At 40.5% G+C, this 16,677-nt stretch overlaps 1 protein-coding gene across 1 annotated transcript; it reads right to left on the bottom strand.

Annotated features, from left to right (window-relative positions):
* Positions 1-1,057: 1,057 nt before the first annotated feature.
* LOC133619166 (uncharacterized) lies at positions 1,058-11,697 on the bottom strand. Its single transcript, XM_061980080.2, has 2 exons — positions 11,123-11,697; positions 1,058-3,103 (listed from the first exon to the last, which is right to left on the bottom strand). The coding sequence occupies exons 1-2, from the start codon at positions 11,529-11,531 to the stop codon at positions 1,662-1,664; spliced, it is 1,851 nt and encodes a 616-aa protein (XP_061836064.2). The 5' UTR covers positions 11,532-11,697; the 3' UTR covers positions 1,058-1,661.
* Positions 11,698-16,677: the final 4,980 nt, after the last annotated feature.

Consider the following 16,677-nt stretch of genomic DNA (forward strand, 5'->3'; position numbering starts at 1 on the left):
CATAACGCTCACTTTCTGAAGTTATTCTTCATTCATAAATCCCTCGAATTCTTCTCCTTCGGTGTCCGAATTGAAAAGTTGGGCAAATGTGGGATCCAAAATGGCCGGCTCCGTCTCGTCGAAGTAATCGGAGTCAGTGTCGCTGTTGTCCAGCAGTTCTGTGAATCCTGCCTTCCGGAAAGCTCGGACCACAGTTGTGACCGAAATATCTGCTCAGGCATTTACGATCCACTGGCAGATGTTGGCGTATGTCGTCCGGCGCTGTCTCCCTGTCTTAGTGAAGGTGTGTTCGCCTTCGGTCATCCATTGTTCCCACGCCGTTCGCAGTCGTGATTTGAATGCCCTGTTGACACCAATATCCAGCGGTTGGAGTTCTTTGGTTAATCCACCCGGAATGACGGCGAGTGTTGTATTTGTGTGCTTCACTTGTTTTTTGACACCATCTGTGATGTGGGCGCGCATGGAGTCGTATATCAACATGGACGGAGCTGCGTGAAAAAAGCCACCCGGTCTCTTCGCGTAAACTTCCCTTAACCACTCGCTCATCTTTTCTTCATCCATCCATCCCTTCGAGTTAGCTTTTATGATGACGCCGGCTGGAAAGGTCTCTTTTGGCAAGGTCTTCCTTTTGAATATCACCATGGGTGGAAGTTTCTGGCCATTAGCATGGCAAGCTAGAACCACAGTGAAGGATGACTTCTCATTCCCTGTGGTGCGAATATTCACCGTACGTGCTCCCGTTGTATCCACAGTGCGGTTCACAGGAATATCAAAAGTCAGTGGAACCTCGTCCATGTTGATAATGTGCTCTGGCCGGATCTTTTTTTCAGCTATCTTGTTTTTACAATATGCACGGAAAGTAGCCAGCTTTTCTTGAAAGTCTTTAGGCAGTTGCTGTGAAATAGTAGTCCGTGTGCGGATGGAGAGATTGCGTCTTTTCATGAACCGGAAACACCAAGAAGCACCACCTTTAAAATCATCCAGGTGAAGTTTGCTTGCTAGCTTTGTTGCCTTCATTCGAATAGTGATGGTGCTGACACTTCTGCTTGCTGCTCTCTGCTCAACAACCCACTGTTCGAGTTTGTCCTCCAACAGTAGCCATCTTGCTTTGTTCCCTCGGAAACTCTGTTTTGTCTTCTTTACCTGGCGCAGGTCATCTTCTTGCTTCCTCCACCTACGCACCATTGATTCATTTATGTTATATTCTCTTGCTGCTGCTCTATTTCCGTGTTCTTCGGCATGACTTATTGCCTTAAGTTTAAATTCTGCGTTATACGCGTGTCGCTTAGTAGGAGCCATTTTGTGGTCTGGTCTTTACAGATGTAAGCACACAAAGGAAATGAAACGAAATGAAATATCCGCGCGCTTCTTCTTCTTCCGGGGCGGGTGGTTGCTTACAGTAGAAGAAGAAGCGCTTCCTGTTCTATGGGGGCGGGTGCTTACCTTGGCGGTTGCTTGCGTAGAAGAAGAAGCGCTTCCTGTTCTACCGGGAAAAAAGATGGCGGCTGTTTACCGTACTTGCGAGACCGAAACTTTATGAAAATGAATCTTAATATTAATCCATATATAAAGCGCACCGGGTTATAAGCCGCACTGTCAGCTTTTGAGAAAATTTGTGGTTTTTAGGTGCGCCTTATAGTGCGGAAAATACGGTAAATGTTTTATTTTCCAGCGTGATTCATTATGTGTCGATTTAAAACTCTCCTGTCAGAAAAGCTTAAACAGCAAACTGAACAACTGAATGGTTTCTCTCTTCTGTGCACTCTGACGTGTTTTATCAAATTAGATTTATGGGAAAATCTTTTACCACAAACTGAACAAAGACATGGTTTCTCTCCAGTGTGTGTTATCATATGCCCAGTCAGAGATGAGCTTTGAGAAAATCTTTTACCACAAACTGAACAGCCAAATCGTTTTTCTCCGGTGTGTACACTCATGTGTTCCCGCAAATCGGATTTGCGGGAAAATCTTTTACAGCAAACTGAACAATTAAATTTTTTCTCTCCAGTGTGTGTTATCATATGCCCAATCAGAGCTGACTTGCGGGAAAATGTTTTACCACAAACTGAACAACCAAGTGGTTTCTCACCAGTGTGTGATCGCATGTGTTCTTTCAGGTTGGTATTATCAAAAAATCTCTTACTACAAACTGAACATTTATAAGGCTTCTCTCCTGTGTGTGTTCTTGTATGTCGTGACAAATTTATCCGACAGGAAAATCTTTTGCCACACACCGAACAACTAAATGGTTTCTCTCCTGTGTGCGTTCTCATGTGTCTTGGCAGATCTGCCCGACGGTGAAATGCTTTACCACAAACTGAACAGCTAAATTGTTTCTCTCCTGTGTGTGTTCTCATGTGTTCTGACATATTGGTGTTCAAAGAAAATCTTTTACCACACACTGGACAAATAACTGGGTTCTCTTCAGTGTGCGTTCTCATGTGTCCGTTCAAATAGTACTTACGAGTAAATTTTTTGTTACAAACCGCACAAATAAATGGTTTCTCTCCTGTGTGCGTTCTCATGTGTTCAGTCAATCTGGTCTTCAAAGAAAATCTTTTACTGCAAACCGAGCAATTAAAAGGTTTCTCTCCTGTGTGTGTTCTCATGTGTCTTGTCAAACTATTCTTACATGACAATATTTTACCGCAAACTGAACAATTAGATGATTTCTCCTCTGTGTGTGTTCTCATCTGTCCAGTCAAATTGCTCTCATGAGTGGAGCCACAAGCTGAGAAAATCAAACATGTTACATCTCCCTTTTTCGTTTTTGAGCATCCAGAGTGTTTGTTGTCTGTGTGAGTCCTCATATCATCTTCACAGTCTGTATCGCTGCTCAAAGGTTCTTCAACGTCGTCTTCAACCTCACTCTCTGATAGTGGAGCGAAGAGGTTGTCTGGTTGTGGTTTCTCTTCATCATCTTCAGTCTTCACAGAGACAACAGTCAGTGGCAGCTGGTTGAGGTTAGTCTCTTGCGTTATCAAGATTTCCTTTTCTTCCTCTTTAATGTGGGGGGACCATGGATGCTCTTGCCTCAAAGTGGAGCCATCACCCAGTAGCTGAGGTGGAACTTCTTCTGGATGACCAATCATCTGCTGGACGTCTGCAGGACACAAACACACTTTAGATCAGACATGATCCATGAGATGTTTCTCCTTGAACTCTCTACACACTTTCTTCTATGTACTGCATGTGTGTGTAGTGTTTCATGGACATTCTTTTAGTGCCTTGCCAGAATGATGGATCAGTGTTTACATGACTTGACTTATACTCTAGACAAGTGAAGCTTTGGGCTGAAGTGAAGTGAATTATATTTTATATAGCGCTTTTTGTCTAGTGACTCAAAGCGCTTTAAATAGTGAAACCCAATAAGTTACATTTAAAGCAGTGTGGGTGGCACTGGGAGCAGATGGGTAAAGTGTCTTGCCCAAGGACACAACGGCAGTGACTAGGATGGAAGCGGGGATCGAACCTGCAACCCTCAAGTTGCTGGCACGGCCACTCTACCAACCAAGCTATACCGCCCCGGCTGAACAATTATTCAGTAACTCTTTTAGGTTTTTCATATATATATATATGAATGTATATATGTATGTATGTATATATATATATACATATACATACATATATATATATATATATATATATATATATATATATATATATATATATATATATATATATATATATATATATATACATACATATATATATATATTTATACATATATATTTATACATATAAACATACATATATATATATATATATATATACACACAGGTAAAAGCCAGTAAATTAGAATATTTTGAAAAACTTGATTTATTTCAGTAATTGCATTCAAAAGGTGTAACTTGTACATTATATTTATTCATTGCACACAGACTGATGCATTCAAATGTTTATTTCATTTAATTTTGATGATTTGAAGTGGCAACAAATGAAAATCCAAAATTCCATGTGTCACAAAATTAGAATATTGTGTAAGGCTAATACAAAAAAGGGATTTTTAGAAATGTTGGCCAACTGAAAAGTATGAAAATGAAAAATATGAGCATGTACAATACTCAATACTTGGTTGGAGCTCCTTTTGCCTCAATTACTGCGTTAATGCGGCGTGGCATGGAGTCGATGAGTTTCTGGCACTGCTCAGGTGTTATGAGAGCCCAGGTTGCTCTGATAGTGGCCTTCAACTCTTCTGCGTTTTTGGGTCTGGCATTCTGCATCTTCCTTTTCACAATACCCCACAGATTTTCTATGGGGCTAAGGTCAGGGGAGTTGGCTGGCCAATTCAGAACAGAAATACCATGGTCCGTAAACCAGGCACGGGTAGATTTTGCGCTGTGTGCAGGCGCCAAGTCCTGTTGGAACTTGGAATCTCCATCTCCATAGAGCAGGTCAGCAGCAGGAAGCATGAAGTGCTCTAAAACTTGCTGGTAGACGGCTGCGTTGACCCTGGATCTCAGGAAACAGAGTGGACCGACACCAGCAGATGACATGGCACCCCAAACCATCACCCAACCATGCAAATTTTGCATTTCCTTTGGAAATCGAGGTCCCAGAGTCTGGAGGAAGACAGGGGGAGGCACAGGATCCACGTTGCCTGAAGTCTAGTGTAAAGTTTCCACCATCAGTGATGGTTTGGGGTGCCATGTCATCTGCTGGTGTCGGTCCACTCTGTTTCCTGAGATCCAGGGTCAACGCAGCCGTCTACCAGCAAGTTTTAGAGCACTTCATGCTTCCTGCTGCTGACCTGCTCTATGGAGATGGAGATTTCAAGTTCCAACAGGACTTGGCGCCTGCACACAGCGCAAAATCTACCCGTGCCTGGTTTACGGACCATGGTATTTCTGTTCTAAATTGGCCCGCCAACTCCCCTGACCTTAGCCCCATAGAAAATCTGTGGGGTATTGTGAAAAGGAAGATGCAGAATGCCAGACCCAAAAACGCAGAAGAGTTGAAGGCCACTATCAGAGCAACCTGGGCTCTCATAACACCTGAGCAGTGCCAGAAACTCATCGACTCCATGCCACGCCGCATTAACGCAGTAATAGAGGCAAAAGGAGCTCCAACCAAGTATTGAGTATTGTACATGCTCATATTTTTCATTTTCATACTTTTCAGTTGGCCAACATTTCTAAAAATCCCTTTTTTGTATTAGCCTTAAGTAATATTCTAATTTTGTGACACACGGAATTTTGGATTTTCATTTGTTGCCACTTCAAATCCTCAAAATTAAATGAATGACCTACTCAGTGGCCTAGTGGTTAGAGTGTCCGTCCTGAGATCGGTAGGTTGGGAGTTCAAATCCCGGCCGAGTCATACCAAAGACTATAAAAATGGGACCCATTACCTCCCTGCTTGGCACTCAGCATCAAGGGTTGGAATTGGGGGTTAAATCACCAAAATGATTCCCGGGCGCAGCCACCGCTGCTGCCCACTGCTCCCCTCACCTCCCAGGGGGTGATCAAGGGTGATGGGTCAAATGCAGAGAATAATTTCGCCACACCTAGTGTGTGTGTGACAATCATTGGTACTTTAACTTTAACTTTTAACTTTACGGCAGACGAACTGCTTTACAGTAGAATAAAACGTGACTGCTGTTGTTGTGTGTTGTTACCGCGCTGGGAGGACGTTAATGAAACTGCCTAACAATAAACCCACATAAGAAACCAAGAACTCGCCATGATCATTCTACAGTTATAACGTGTTTGGGCAGGCACGCTGTTTATATTGTGGAAAAGCGGATGTGAATACAGGCTGTTGACACGTCACTCAGGTCCGCATGGAGCTGGAGGGGGCGTGGCTTCCAGCTCCGCCTGAATTTCGGGAGATTTTCAGGAGAAAATTTGTCCCGGGAGGTTTTCGGGAGAGGCGCTGAATTTCGTGAGTCTCCCGGAAAATCTGGGAGGGTTGGCAAGTATGCATCTTAGTGACATCATGCACAAAAGTGCACTAATAGCTTGTTTTAAAATGTCTCTGACAAACTTGCACTTTCTGTTTTGGAAATTACATGAATGTTTGTGCCACTGCTTAATAACTCTTTAATAAATATACTTTTGCTAAATTGACTTAATTGTGGTATACCTCTCTGCATGAAAGTTTAAAAGTAGCATATATTAATGCATTATGAAGAAGAATGCTTTAATGTAGACACATAGAATCATCATACTGCTGTGATTATATGCATCAAGTGTTCATTCAAGGCTAAGGCTAAATATCCACATATATATGGTGTATGGTGACATGGACTAAACATATCCACATACAGGTAAAAGCCAGTAAATTAGAATATTTTGAAAAACTTGATTTATTTCAGTAATTGCATTCAAAAGGTGTAACTTGTACATTATATTTATTCATTGCACACAGACTGATGCATTCAAATGTTTATTTCATTTAATTTTGATGATTTGAAGTGGCAACAAATGAAAATCCAAAATTCCGTGTGTCACAAAATTAGAATATTACTTAAGGCTAATACAAAAAAGGGATTTTTAGAAATGTTGGCCAACTGAAAAGTATGAAAATGAAAAATATGAGCATGTACAATACTCAATACTTGGTTGGAGCTCCTTTTGCCTCAATTACTGCGTTAATGCGGCGTGGCATGGAGTCGATGAGTTTCTGGCACTGCTCAGGTGTTATGAGAGCCCAGGTTGCTCTGATAGTGGCCTTCAACTCTTCTGCGTTTTTGGGTCTGGCATTCTGCATCTTCCTTTTCACAATACCCCACAGATTTTCTATGGGGCTAAGGTCAGGGGAGTTGGCGGGCCAATTTAGAACAGAAATACCATGGTCCGTAAACCAGGCACGGGTAGATTTTGCGCTGTGTGCAGGCGCCAAGTCCTGTTGGAACTTGAAATCTCCATCTCCATAGAGCAGGTCAGCAGCAGGAAGCATGAAGTGCTCTAAAACTTGCTGGTAGACGGCTGCGTTGACCCTGGATCTCAGGAAACAGAGTGGACCGACACCAGCAGATGACATGGCACCCCAAACCATCACCCAACCATGCAAATTTTGCATTTCCTTTGGAAATCGAGGTCCCAGAGTCTGGAGGAAGACAGGAGAGGCACAGGATCCACGTTGCCTGAAGTCTAGTGTAAAGTTTCCACCATCAGTGATGGTTTGGGGTGCCATGTCATCTGCTGGTGTCGGTCCACTCTGTTTCCTGAGATCCAGGGTCAACGCAGCCGTCTACCAGCAAGTTTTAGAGCACTTCATGCTTCCTGCTGCTGACCTGCTCTATGGAGATGGAGATTTCAAGTTCCAACAGGACTTGGCGCCTGCACACAGCGCAAAATCTACCCGTGCCTGGTTTACGGACCATGGTATTTCTGTTCTAAATTGGCCCGCCAACTCCCCTGACCTTAGCCCCATAGAAAATCTGTGGGGTATTGTGAAAAGGAAGATGCAGAATGCCAGACCCAAAAACGCAGAAGAGTTGAAGGCCACTATCAGAGCAACCTGGGCTCTCATAACACCTGAGCAGTGCCAGAAACTCATCGACTCCATGCCACGCCGCATTAACGCAGTAATTGAGGCAAAAGGAGCTCCAACCAAGTATTGAGTATTGTACATGCTCATATTTTTCATTTTCATACTTTTCAGTTGGCCAACATTTCTAAAAATCCCTTTTTTGTATTAGCCTTAAGTAATATTCTAATTTTGTGACACACGGAATTTTGGATTTTCATTTGTTGCCACTTCAAATCATCAAAATTAAATAAAATAAACATTTGAATGCATCAGTCTGTGTGCAATGAATAAATATAATGTACAAGTTACACCTTTTGAATGCAATTACTGAAATAAATCAAGTTTTTCAAAATATTCTAATTTACTGGCTTTTACCTGTATATATGGTGTATGGTGACATGGACTAAACATATCCACATATATATGGTGTATGGTGACATGGACTAAACATATCCACATATATATGGTGTATGGTGACATGGACTAAACATATCCACATATATATGGTGTATGGTGACATGGACTAAACATATCCACATATATATGGTGTATGGTGACATGGACTAAACATATCCACATATCAATAAAAGGCCATATCGCCCAGCCCTAGTTGAGAGAATGTTGTTCTCATGTCGCTTCACTTTTGTTGTATGTGGAGGATACAGTCCGGATAAGAGAAGTGAGTACTGTTGTCATCAATACAACTACTATCATAATTCTTCGACCAAGCTCGTCAAGTTAATGCAAAGTGGGGCTTTCATTGAATTTAGATTCATTTCACTTTTAAAAAAAATCTTATTTACCTTAACCCTTGTGCAACGTTCATATTGTTGTTACTCAGCCAGCGTTTGTGGGTCTGATGGACCCGTTGCATTTTGTGGCTTTTAATGCCTCACAATCAAACACTTTGATGTTAATATACTGAACAGATGTTTACCTTATCCCAATAAACATCTGTAATGAAGTGCTTCGAGAGGCTGGTAAAGGAATACATTGTCTCCAGACTCCCCCCCACCCACATTCAACCCATACCAGTTTGCTTATCGCCCTAACCCAGGGGTCGGCAACCCGCGGCTCTTTAGCGCCGCCCTAGTGGCTCTCTGGAGCTTTTTCAGAAATGTATGAAAAATGGAAAAAGATGAGGGGAAAACAATCTATTTTTTGTTTTAATATAGTTTCTGTAGGAGGACAAACATGACACAAACCTCCCTAATTGTTATAAAGCACACTGTTTATAATAAACATGCTTCACTGATTCAGGTATTTGGCGAGCGCCGTTTTGTCCTACTAATTTTGGCGGTCCTTGAACTCACCGTAGTTTGTTTACATGTATAACTTTCTAGGACGTGTTTTATGCCACTTCTTTTTCTGTCTCATTTTGTCCACCAAACTTTTAAGGTTGTGCATGAAAGGTGAGTTTTGATGTTACTGACTTGTTGGAGTGCTAATCAGACATATTTGGTCACTGCATGACTGCAAGCTAATCGATGCTAACATGCTATTTAGGCTAGCTATATGTACATATTGCATCATAATCAGAGGTGGGTAGTAACGCGCTACATTTACTCCGTTACATCTACTTGAGTAACTTTTGGGATAAATTGTACTTCTAAGAGTAGTTTTAATGCAACATACTTTTACTTTTACTTGAGTATATTTATAGAGAAGAAACGCTACTTTTACACCGCTACTTTTATCTACATTCAGCTCGCTACTCGCTACAAATTTTTATCGATCTGTTAATGCACGCTTTGTTTGTTTTGGTCTGTCAGACAGACCTTCATAGTGCCTGCGTTTCAACAAATACAGTCACTGGTGACGTTCACTCCGTTCCACCAATCAGATGCAGTCACTGGTGACGTTGGACCAATCAAACAGAGCCAGGCGGTCACATGACCTGACTTAAACAAGTTGAAAAACTTATTGGGGTGTTACCATTTAGTGGTCAATTGTACAGAATATGTACTGTACTGTGCAATCTACTGATAAAAGTTTCAATCAATCAATCAAAAGTGTGAAGGAAAAAAGACCCTTTTTTATTTCCCGTCAAAAGCCTAAAGACTGACTGCACAGTTCCTGTCTTCACAATAAAAGTGCCGCTCCATCGCGCCTGCGCTTTCAAAACAAGAGTCTCCGAAAGCCAGCGCAAACAAGCTAGCAAGCTACGGAGTTTGCCGCCAATGTATTTCTTGTAAAGTGTATAAAAACGAATATGGAAGCTGGACAAATAAGATGTCAAAAACCAACCACTTTCATGTGGTATTAGACAGAAAGGAGGAACTTTTTTTCTCCTCCATTTGAAAACGTGGACGCTATCAGCACTACTGTCTGATTACAATCAATACAAGTCATCAGAATCAGGTAATACACCAACTTATATTCTTGTCTTCATGAAAGAAAGGAATCTATATGTGTTAAACATGCATGTATATTCATTAAAACACCTTTAACATGTAAACAAAAACGGCAAAATAAATAAATATAAATTATATACTGTATATATATATATATATATATATATATATATATATATATATATACATATATATATATATATATATATATATATAAATGTGTATATATATATATATATATAAATGTGTGTGTGTATATATATATATGTGTATATATATATATATATATATATATATATATATATATATATATATATATTTATATATATATATATGATATGTGTGTGTATGTTACTCATCAGTTACTCAGTACTTGAGTAGTTTTTTCACAACATACTTTTTACTTTTACTCAAGTAAATATTTGGGTGACTACTCCTTACTTTTACTTGAGTAATAAATCTCTAAAGTAACAGTACTCTTACTTGAGTACAATTTCTGGCTACTCTACCCACCTCTGATCATAATGCCTCATTTGTAGCTATATTTGAGGTCAAATCAGTTTCCTTTAAGTCCTCTTAATTCAATGTATATCTCATGACACACTACCTGTATGTAATATGGCTTTTAATTTTTTGCGGCTCCAGACAGATTTTTTTTGTATTTTTTGGTCCAATATGGCTCTTTCAACATTTTGGGTTGCCGACCCCTGCCCTAACCGGTTCCCACACAAGGTTGCAACATTGTTTGTCAACACTGTCTGCTCTCATTTTCTCGCACATTTGACCCTCTGATGTTCTGTGTACCTACACTCTGTCCTCCTCCTGTCTAGGCCTGCTGTGTGTGTGTGTGTGTGTTACACAGAACATACATTTTCACACTTCTATTAGCCCTGGGTCCAGTGGACCCGGACATCTTATATGTAATATAAATGTGTAGTGGGGGTGTATGGTGTGTGTGGTCATTAAATATATATTCTGATATATGTTCTTCACGGAAAATGAGCCAAAGTCACTGAGTCTGAGTTTGAAAAAGTAATTGATTGTATCGTTTTTCTTTTAATAAATATCGAAAACGGGTCCCACAGACCCGAACACCACACAAGGGTTAAATTAAAAGGTTGAACCAACAATATAGTCACAGCACGCCACAATCTGGACCCTTTTATAGATAAAACCAAAAAATGGTAATTAAATTGAATTCGTTTTTTGACTATATGAGCTTCGACACTTGTGGAGAACTTCCCAATAATCCAAAATTGAGAGTAATCAATATTATTCTTGTTCTTTATTACCTCCAATCCTCTGCACGTTGATGTAGACATGTGGTCCAGTCTTCTCTTCACATCTCTTACTCTTCCCCAACATCTCTTCTTTCACATCATTCTTTTCTTTACACAAGCGCTTGTTTTGCTCTTCCACTTTCTTCATTTGACTTTTGCATTCTTTCATCTCCTCTGATGTGAACTCCACTGCCTTCTTCAAGCTAACAATCATGGCGGTCCTTTGTTTACGTTCTTCAACATAGTCGGCTAATTTCTCATCCACGCTCTGTTCAGGGCTTACGATTGCCTCCAAAATGACGTTGTTGGAAACTTCAACTTGCTCATCTTTGTCTTCAGTTATTGTCTTGTTCCCCGCTGATTCGCTTTCACTTTCTCTTTTACATGACGTCGCCATCTTAGCATAGCAGTAGTCGTCCATCTTCTATCACGTCTTCAATCTTCACGTCAGCTAACACTCTGTCGCTCCAAACTCATCTTCCGTTTCATGGGCTTAAAGAAACGACGAGTTTTTGAGAATATATAAAAGTATTAGGTCGTGAATTTGAAACGTCTTCAGTCCGCCATCTTAGACTCACAAGCTGTGTCTCGATTCAGCCGCCGCATCCTTCGCAGTGCGCATGTGTGGGGGGTGCTGACGTCATCAGGTCCGTGTGCACTTCACTTCCCAAGATCCTTTGCGCGCTCAGCACTGAAAATGGTGTCCAGTGTGGCGACACAATGCGGAGTGGAAAGAGCCACTTATATATAAATATAAAAGTATAGCTTTGTTTATTCATTAAAAATCAGACATGTCAAGCTGGGGTGACAGTAGTGATAAACATTTGTCTTCAAATACGAGACCGAGACTATCGTCATGTTGAGCGACAACGATGCTCTGCACCTCTTGTACCCCGAGGTAGAGCCTTATATCCGGCCATTGCGGACAGCTTGGTGCCCGGAGCTATTTTTCAAGGTTTGGAAATAAAGCCTTCCATCCATCCATTTTATACCGCTTGTCCCTTTACATCGTTAATTTACTTTTTTTAGACGGCAAGAAGTCATACTTGCCAACCCTCCCGGATTTTCCGGGAGACTCCCAAAATTCAGCGCCTCTCCCGAAAACCTCCCGGGACAAATTTTCTCCCGAAAATCTCCCGAAATTCAGGCGGACCTGAGTGACGTGTTGACAGCCTGTTCACAACATTGCCGTAAACAGCAATGTTGTGACACTTTTAAACAGGACAATACTGCCATCTAGTGTACATGCATATGTGACCCACCCATAATGTGTCACATTTTTGTGTTGATTTATTTATTTTATTTTGTGGTTTGAAATCGTTTTTGGAGCTGTCATTCCACATTTATTAGTATTCACATTGGTCAGTAGGGGGCAGTAGGGCGTTTCTTCCCAATTGAATGCTATCACCTGCAGACCGGAAGTGTCTTGTCATTCTGATGAGCACGACCAGTCTGTGAACAATTGAAACGTCCTGTGTGCTTTTTCCTCCTGTATAACAAGTTAGTTTTGGTGAATCAACTCACTGAATAATATCCATGTGATCTTTATAAGTTTAAGTACACATTCTGGTGGTGGAGCCTAACTCTAAAGTGTTTGTGAGTTGTAGTTTGTATTTGTGAATGAATCCAGTGCACAGCTGCAGTAATCAATACAAAAAGGCGACGTGAGTGCGCAATGTTTATATAGGAACTTCTGATCCTAATTCAGACTCCCAAATTAGAGCTCCCGTTTTCTTATTGATTTTATATTGTATATTTGTATAATGTGTGTGTTCTGAAATAGTGACAGAGAATAGAACAAGGATGGCCAATTCAACCCTTAACTCAACAATGAGTAGATGAGTGTTATGTGTGTGTTTATGTGTAAATAAATTAACACTGAAATTCAAGTATTTCTTTATATATATATATATATATATATATATATATATATATATATATATATATATATATATATATATATATATATATATATATATAAAATATATATAGCTAGAATTCACTGAAAGTCAAGTATTTCTTATATATATATATATATATATATATATATATATATATATATATATATATATATATAAATACATATATATATATATATATATATATATATATATATATATATATATATATATATATATATATATATATATATATATATATATATATATATATAAGAAATACTTGACTTTCAGTGAATTCTAGCTATATATATTTTATATATATATATCTTAACCACGCCCCCGCCCCACCCCCGACAACGCCCCCCACCTCCCGAAATCGGAGGTCTCAAGGTTGGCAAGTATGCAAGAAGTTGCCTTTGGATTTTTTCCAACGCAAAAAATGTGCCTCGGCTCAAAAAAGGTTGAAAAACACTGCATTAAACCATATCCAATTGTATTTACAGTCCGCAAAGTATGTGGAAAATACCGTCTAAACATCACAACGTGCCACGATGTCAGGCGGCCATTGTGCATACTCACCAATTTCCGTAGATTGACGTCACCATGGGAACGCCTCTGCCCTCTGTCCATATTATCAGATCAGTCATACTGGAAATATACAAGATTTAGAAAGAGATGTGCTGTTTATCATTTACAATCTCGCTTCCTTTGTTTTAATGCATTCTAAGTCGTAAATAAATGAGTCCCTTAAAGGGGAACATTATCACAATTTCAGAATGGTTAAAACCATTAAAAATCAGTTCCCAGTGGCTTATTATATTTTTCGAAGTTTTTTTCAAAATTTTACCCATCACGCAATATCCCTAAAAAAAGCTTCAAAGTGCCTGATTTTAACCATCGTTATATACACCCGTCCATTTTCCTGTGACGTCACATAGTGAAGCCAACACAAACAAACATGGCGCATAGAACAGCAAGCTATAGCGACATTAGCTCGGATTCAGACTCGGATTTCAGCGGCTTAAGCGATTCAACAGATTACGCATGTATTGAAACGGATGGTTGTAGTGTGGAGGCAGGTAGCGAAAACCAAATTGAAGAAGAAACTGACGCTATTGAGCCATATCGGTTTGAACCGTATGCAAGCGAAACCGAGGAAAACGACACGACAGCCAGCGACACGGGAGAAAGCGAGGACGAATTCGGCGATCGCCTTCTAACCAACGATTGGTATGTGTTTGTTTGGCATTAAAGGAAACTAACAACTATGAACTAGGTTTACAGCATATGAAATACATTTGGCAACAACATGCACTTTGAGAGTGCAGACAGCCCAATTTTCATCAATTAATATATTCTGTAGACATACCCTCATCCGCGCTCTTTTCCTGAAAGCTGATCTGTCCAGTTTTGGAGTTGATGTCAGCAGGCCAGGGAAGCTAGGGTCGATATTCTTCTCTTGATCATCTTCGGTGGCATAAGGGACGGTGTGAGCCAAGACATCCAGGGGGTTTAGCTCGCTCGTCTGCGGGAACAAACTGCCGCCATTGCTTGCCGTACTAGCGAGGTCCTTTGTCCCTGAATTGCTCACACACTCCGGCAGATTCAATGGGGGTCTGGCGGCAGATTTCTTTGACTTTATGGTTGGAAATGCATCTGCTTTGAGTGTCGCAGGATATCCACACATTCTTGCCATCTCTGTCATAGCATAGCTTTCGTCGGTAAAGTGTACGGAACAAACGTCCAATTTCTTGCCACTTTGGCATCTTTGGGCCACTGGTGCAACTTGAATCCGTCCCTGTTCGTGTTGTTACACCCTCCGACAACACACCGACGAGGCATGATGTCTCCAAGGTACGGAAAATGGCGGATTGCTTCCCGATGTGACGCCACGTTGTGACGTCATCGCTCCGAGAGCGAATAATAGAAAGGCGTTTAATTCGCCAAAATTCACCCATTTAGAGTTCGGAAATCGGTTAAAAAAATATATGGTCTTTTTTTTGCAACATCAAGGTATATATTGACGCTTACATAGGTCTGGTGATAATGTTCCCCTGTAACAATGGAGTCAATGGGGGCTCTCTATTTCGCCCACAAAACTCTCTAAATAATAGGGGTGTAACGGTACGTGTATTTGTATTGAACCGTTACGGTAGTTTCGGTTCGGTTCGGAGGTGTACCGAACGAGTTTCCACACGGACATATTAAGTAGCGTACCGCACGTTGTGTAAACAATGCACACCGAGGCACAACACGCCGCATGCTAGCAGCAACCGGGCTACGACAACATATAAAAGCCAGAGGTGGAAGACCCTCCTGCCTCGTTAAGATCTCCCGTTTGGGAACACTTCGGCTGGTGGTGCGATACAACAATGGAGGACGGAGGTTTGCCGACATTGTTCAGCAGCTGCTTCTGACAACACGTCAAACATGCTAACCCATTTGAAGCGTCACCACCGCATTCAAGCAGCCTCTCCTCGGCGAGTCAGGCAGGGCTAAAGCAATAACAAATGTTTTTATAGCAGCAAATTTAAGACAAAATTGCATTAAAAACTAGATTTTGAGCCACTTCTATGGTGGAAGAACAATGAGCCCATATATCCTCTTACTGCCAAGTTAGCCAGGCTGTGTCATGACTTGGACTGTGGCTTGGTTTGTTCTCCCGTGGTGCAAATGAACTGGACTGGTCAAGGCTTGAAGGTGGGTACATGATTTATTTAAACTATCAAAAAAGGAATAAACGAAAAGCGCGCACACGGGCGGAGGTACAAAACTAGACTATAAACACAAAACTTGCACATTGGCAGAAACTATGAACAATTAAACAAAACACTAACTGTGGCTTAATAAACAAAAACTTACTTGGCATGGAACCGGCATGAAAAAAAGAGTAGCAAGGGTCATCAGGGTGTGGAGAGTGTGCAGGAGCATAAATGCGGGGATGTCGTCAGGACGAACAACAGAAAATGAATGAACTTAAATACTATGGACATGATTAGTGAAAGCAGGTGCGTGACTCAAAACGTGAAACAGGTGCGTGACGTGACAGGTGAAAACTAATGGTTGCTATGGTGACAAACAAGAGTGCACAATGAGTCCAAACGTGGAACAGGTGAAACTAATGGGTAATCATGCAAACAAGACAAGGGAGTGAAAAGCCAGAAACTAAACAAAACATGACTTAAAACAAAACATGATTACCCAGACATGACAGGCTGGGGGGAAAAGAAAAGTTAATCTGAGGCTGAGTTGACTTGAAACTGTTTAATGTTGCACTTTTTGTATGTAGAAGAAAAGTTTTGTCATTTTATTTAATCTGAGCAACAACTCGAGGCAGTTTAATGTTGATTAACATGGAGCCCGACTTAAACAAGTTAAAAAACTTATTGGGGTGCTACCATTTAGTGGTCAATTGTACGAAATATGTACTGTACTGTGCAATCTACTAATAAAAGTCTCAATCAATCAATCAAAAAAAGGACTTTATATGTAGAAAGGTTTTGTTAAGAAACCATTCTGAGCCTTATCTTATTTAGTTTTTATTTTATATATGTTGACCACATTAACCCTGGCAATGGACCCTGTGTGTATATGTATGTTATGCCATTCTTTACACATTTGGTAAATAAATAACCAAAAAAATGTATATTTTGTTGTTTTCTTACT

This window comes from Nerophis lumbriciformis, linkage group LG20 (assembly GCF_033978685.3).
Source record: "Nerophis lumbriciformis linkage group LG20, RoL_Nlum_v2.1, whole genome shotgun sequence".
NCBI classification, from domain to species: Eukaryota; Metazoa; Chordata; class Actinopteri; order Syngnathiformes; family Syngnathidae; genus Nerophis; species Nerophis lumbriciformis.

What these genes read in the sequence shown, in the direction of transcription:
- LOC133619166 (XM_061980080.2), bottom strand. Translation starts at nt 11,531, where the DNA reads ATGGACGACTACTGCTATGCTAAGATGGCGACGTCATGTAAAAGAGAA. An exon ending in CAACGTGCAGAGGATTGGAG is followed by an intron (nt 3,104 to 11,122) that starts GTAATAAAGAAC and finishes TGTGTCCTGCAG; the next exon opens with ACGTCCAGCAGATGATTGGT.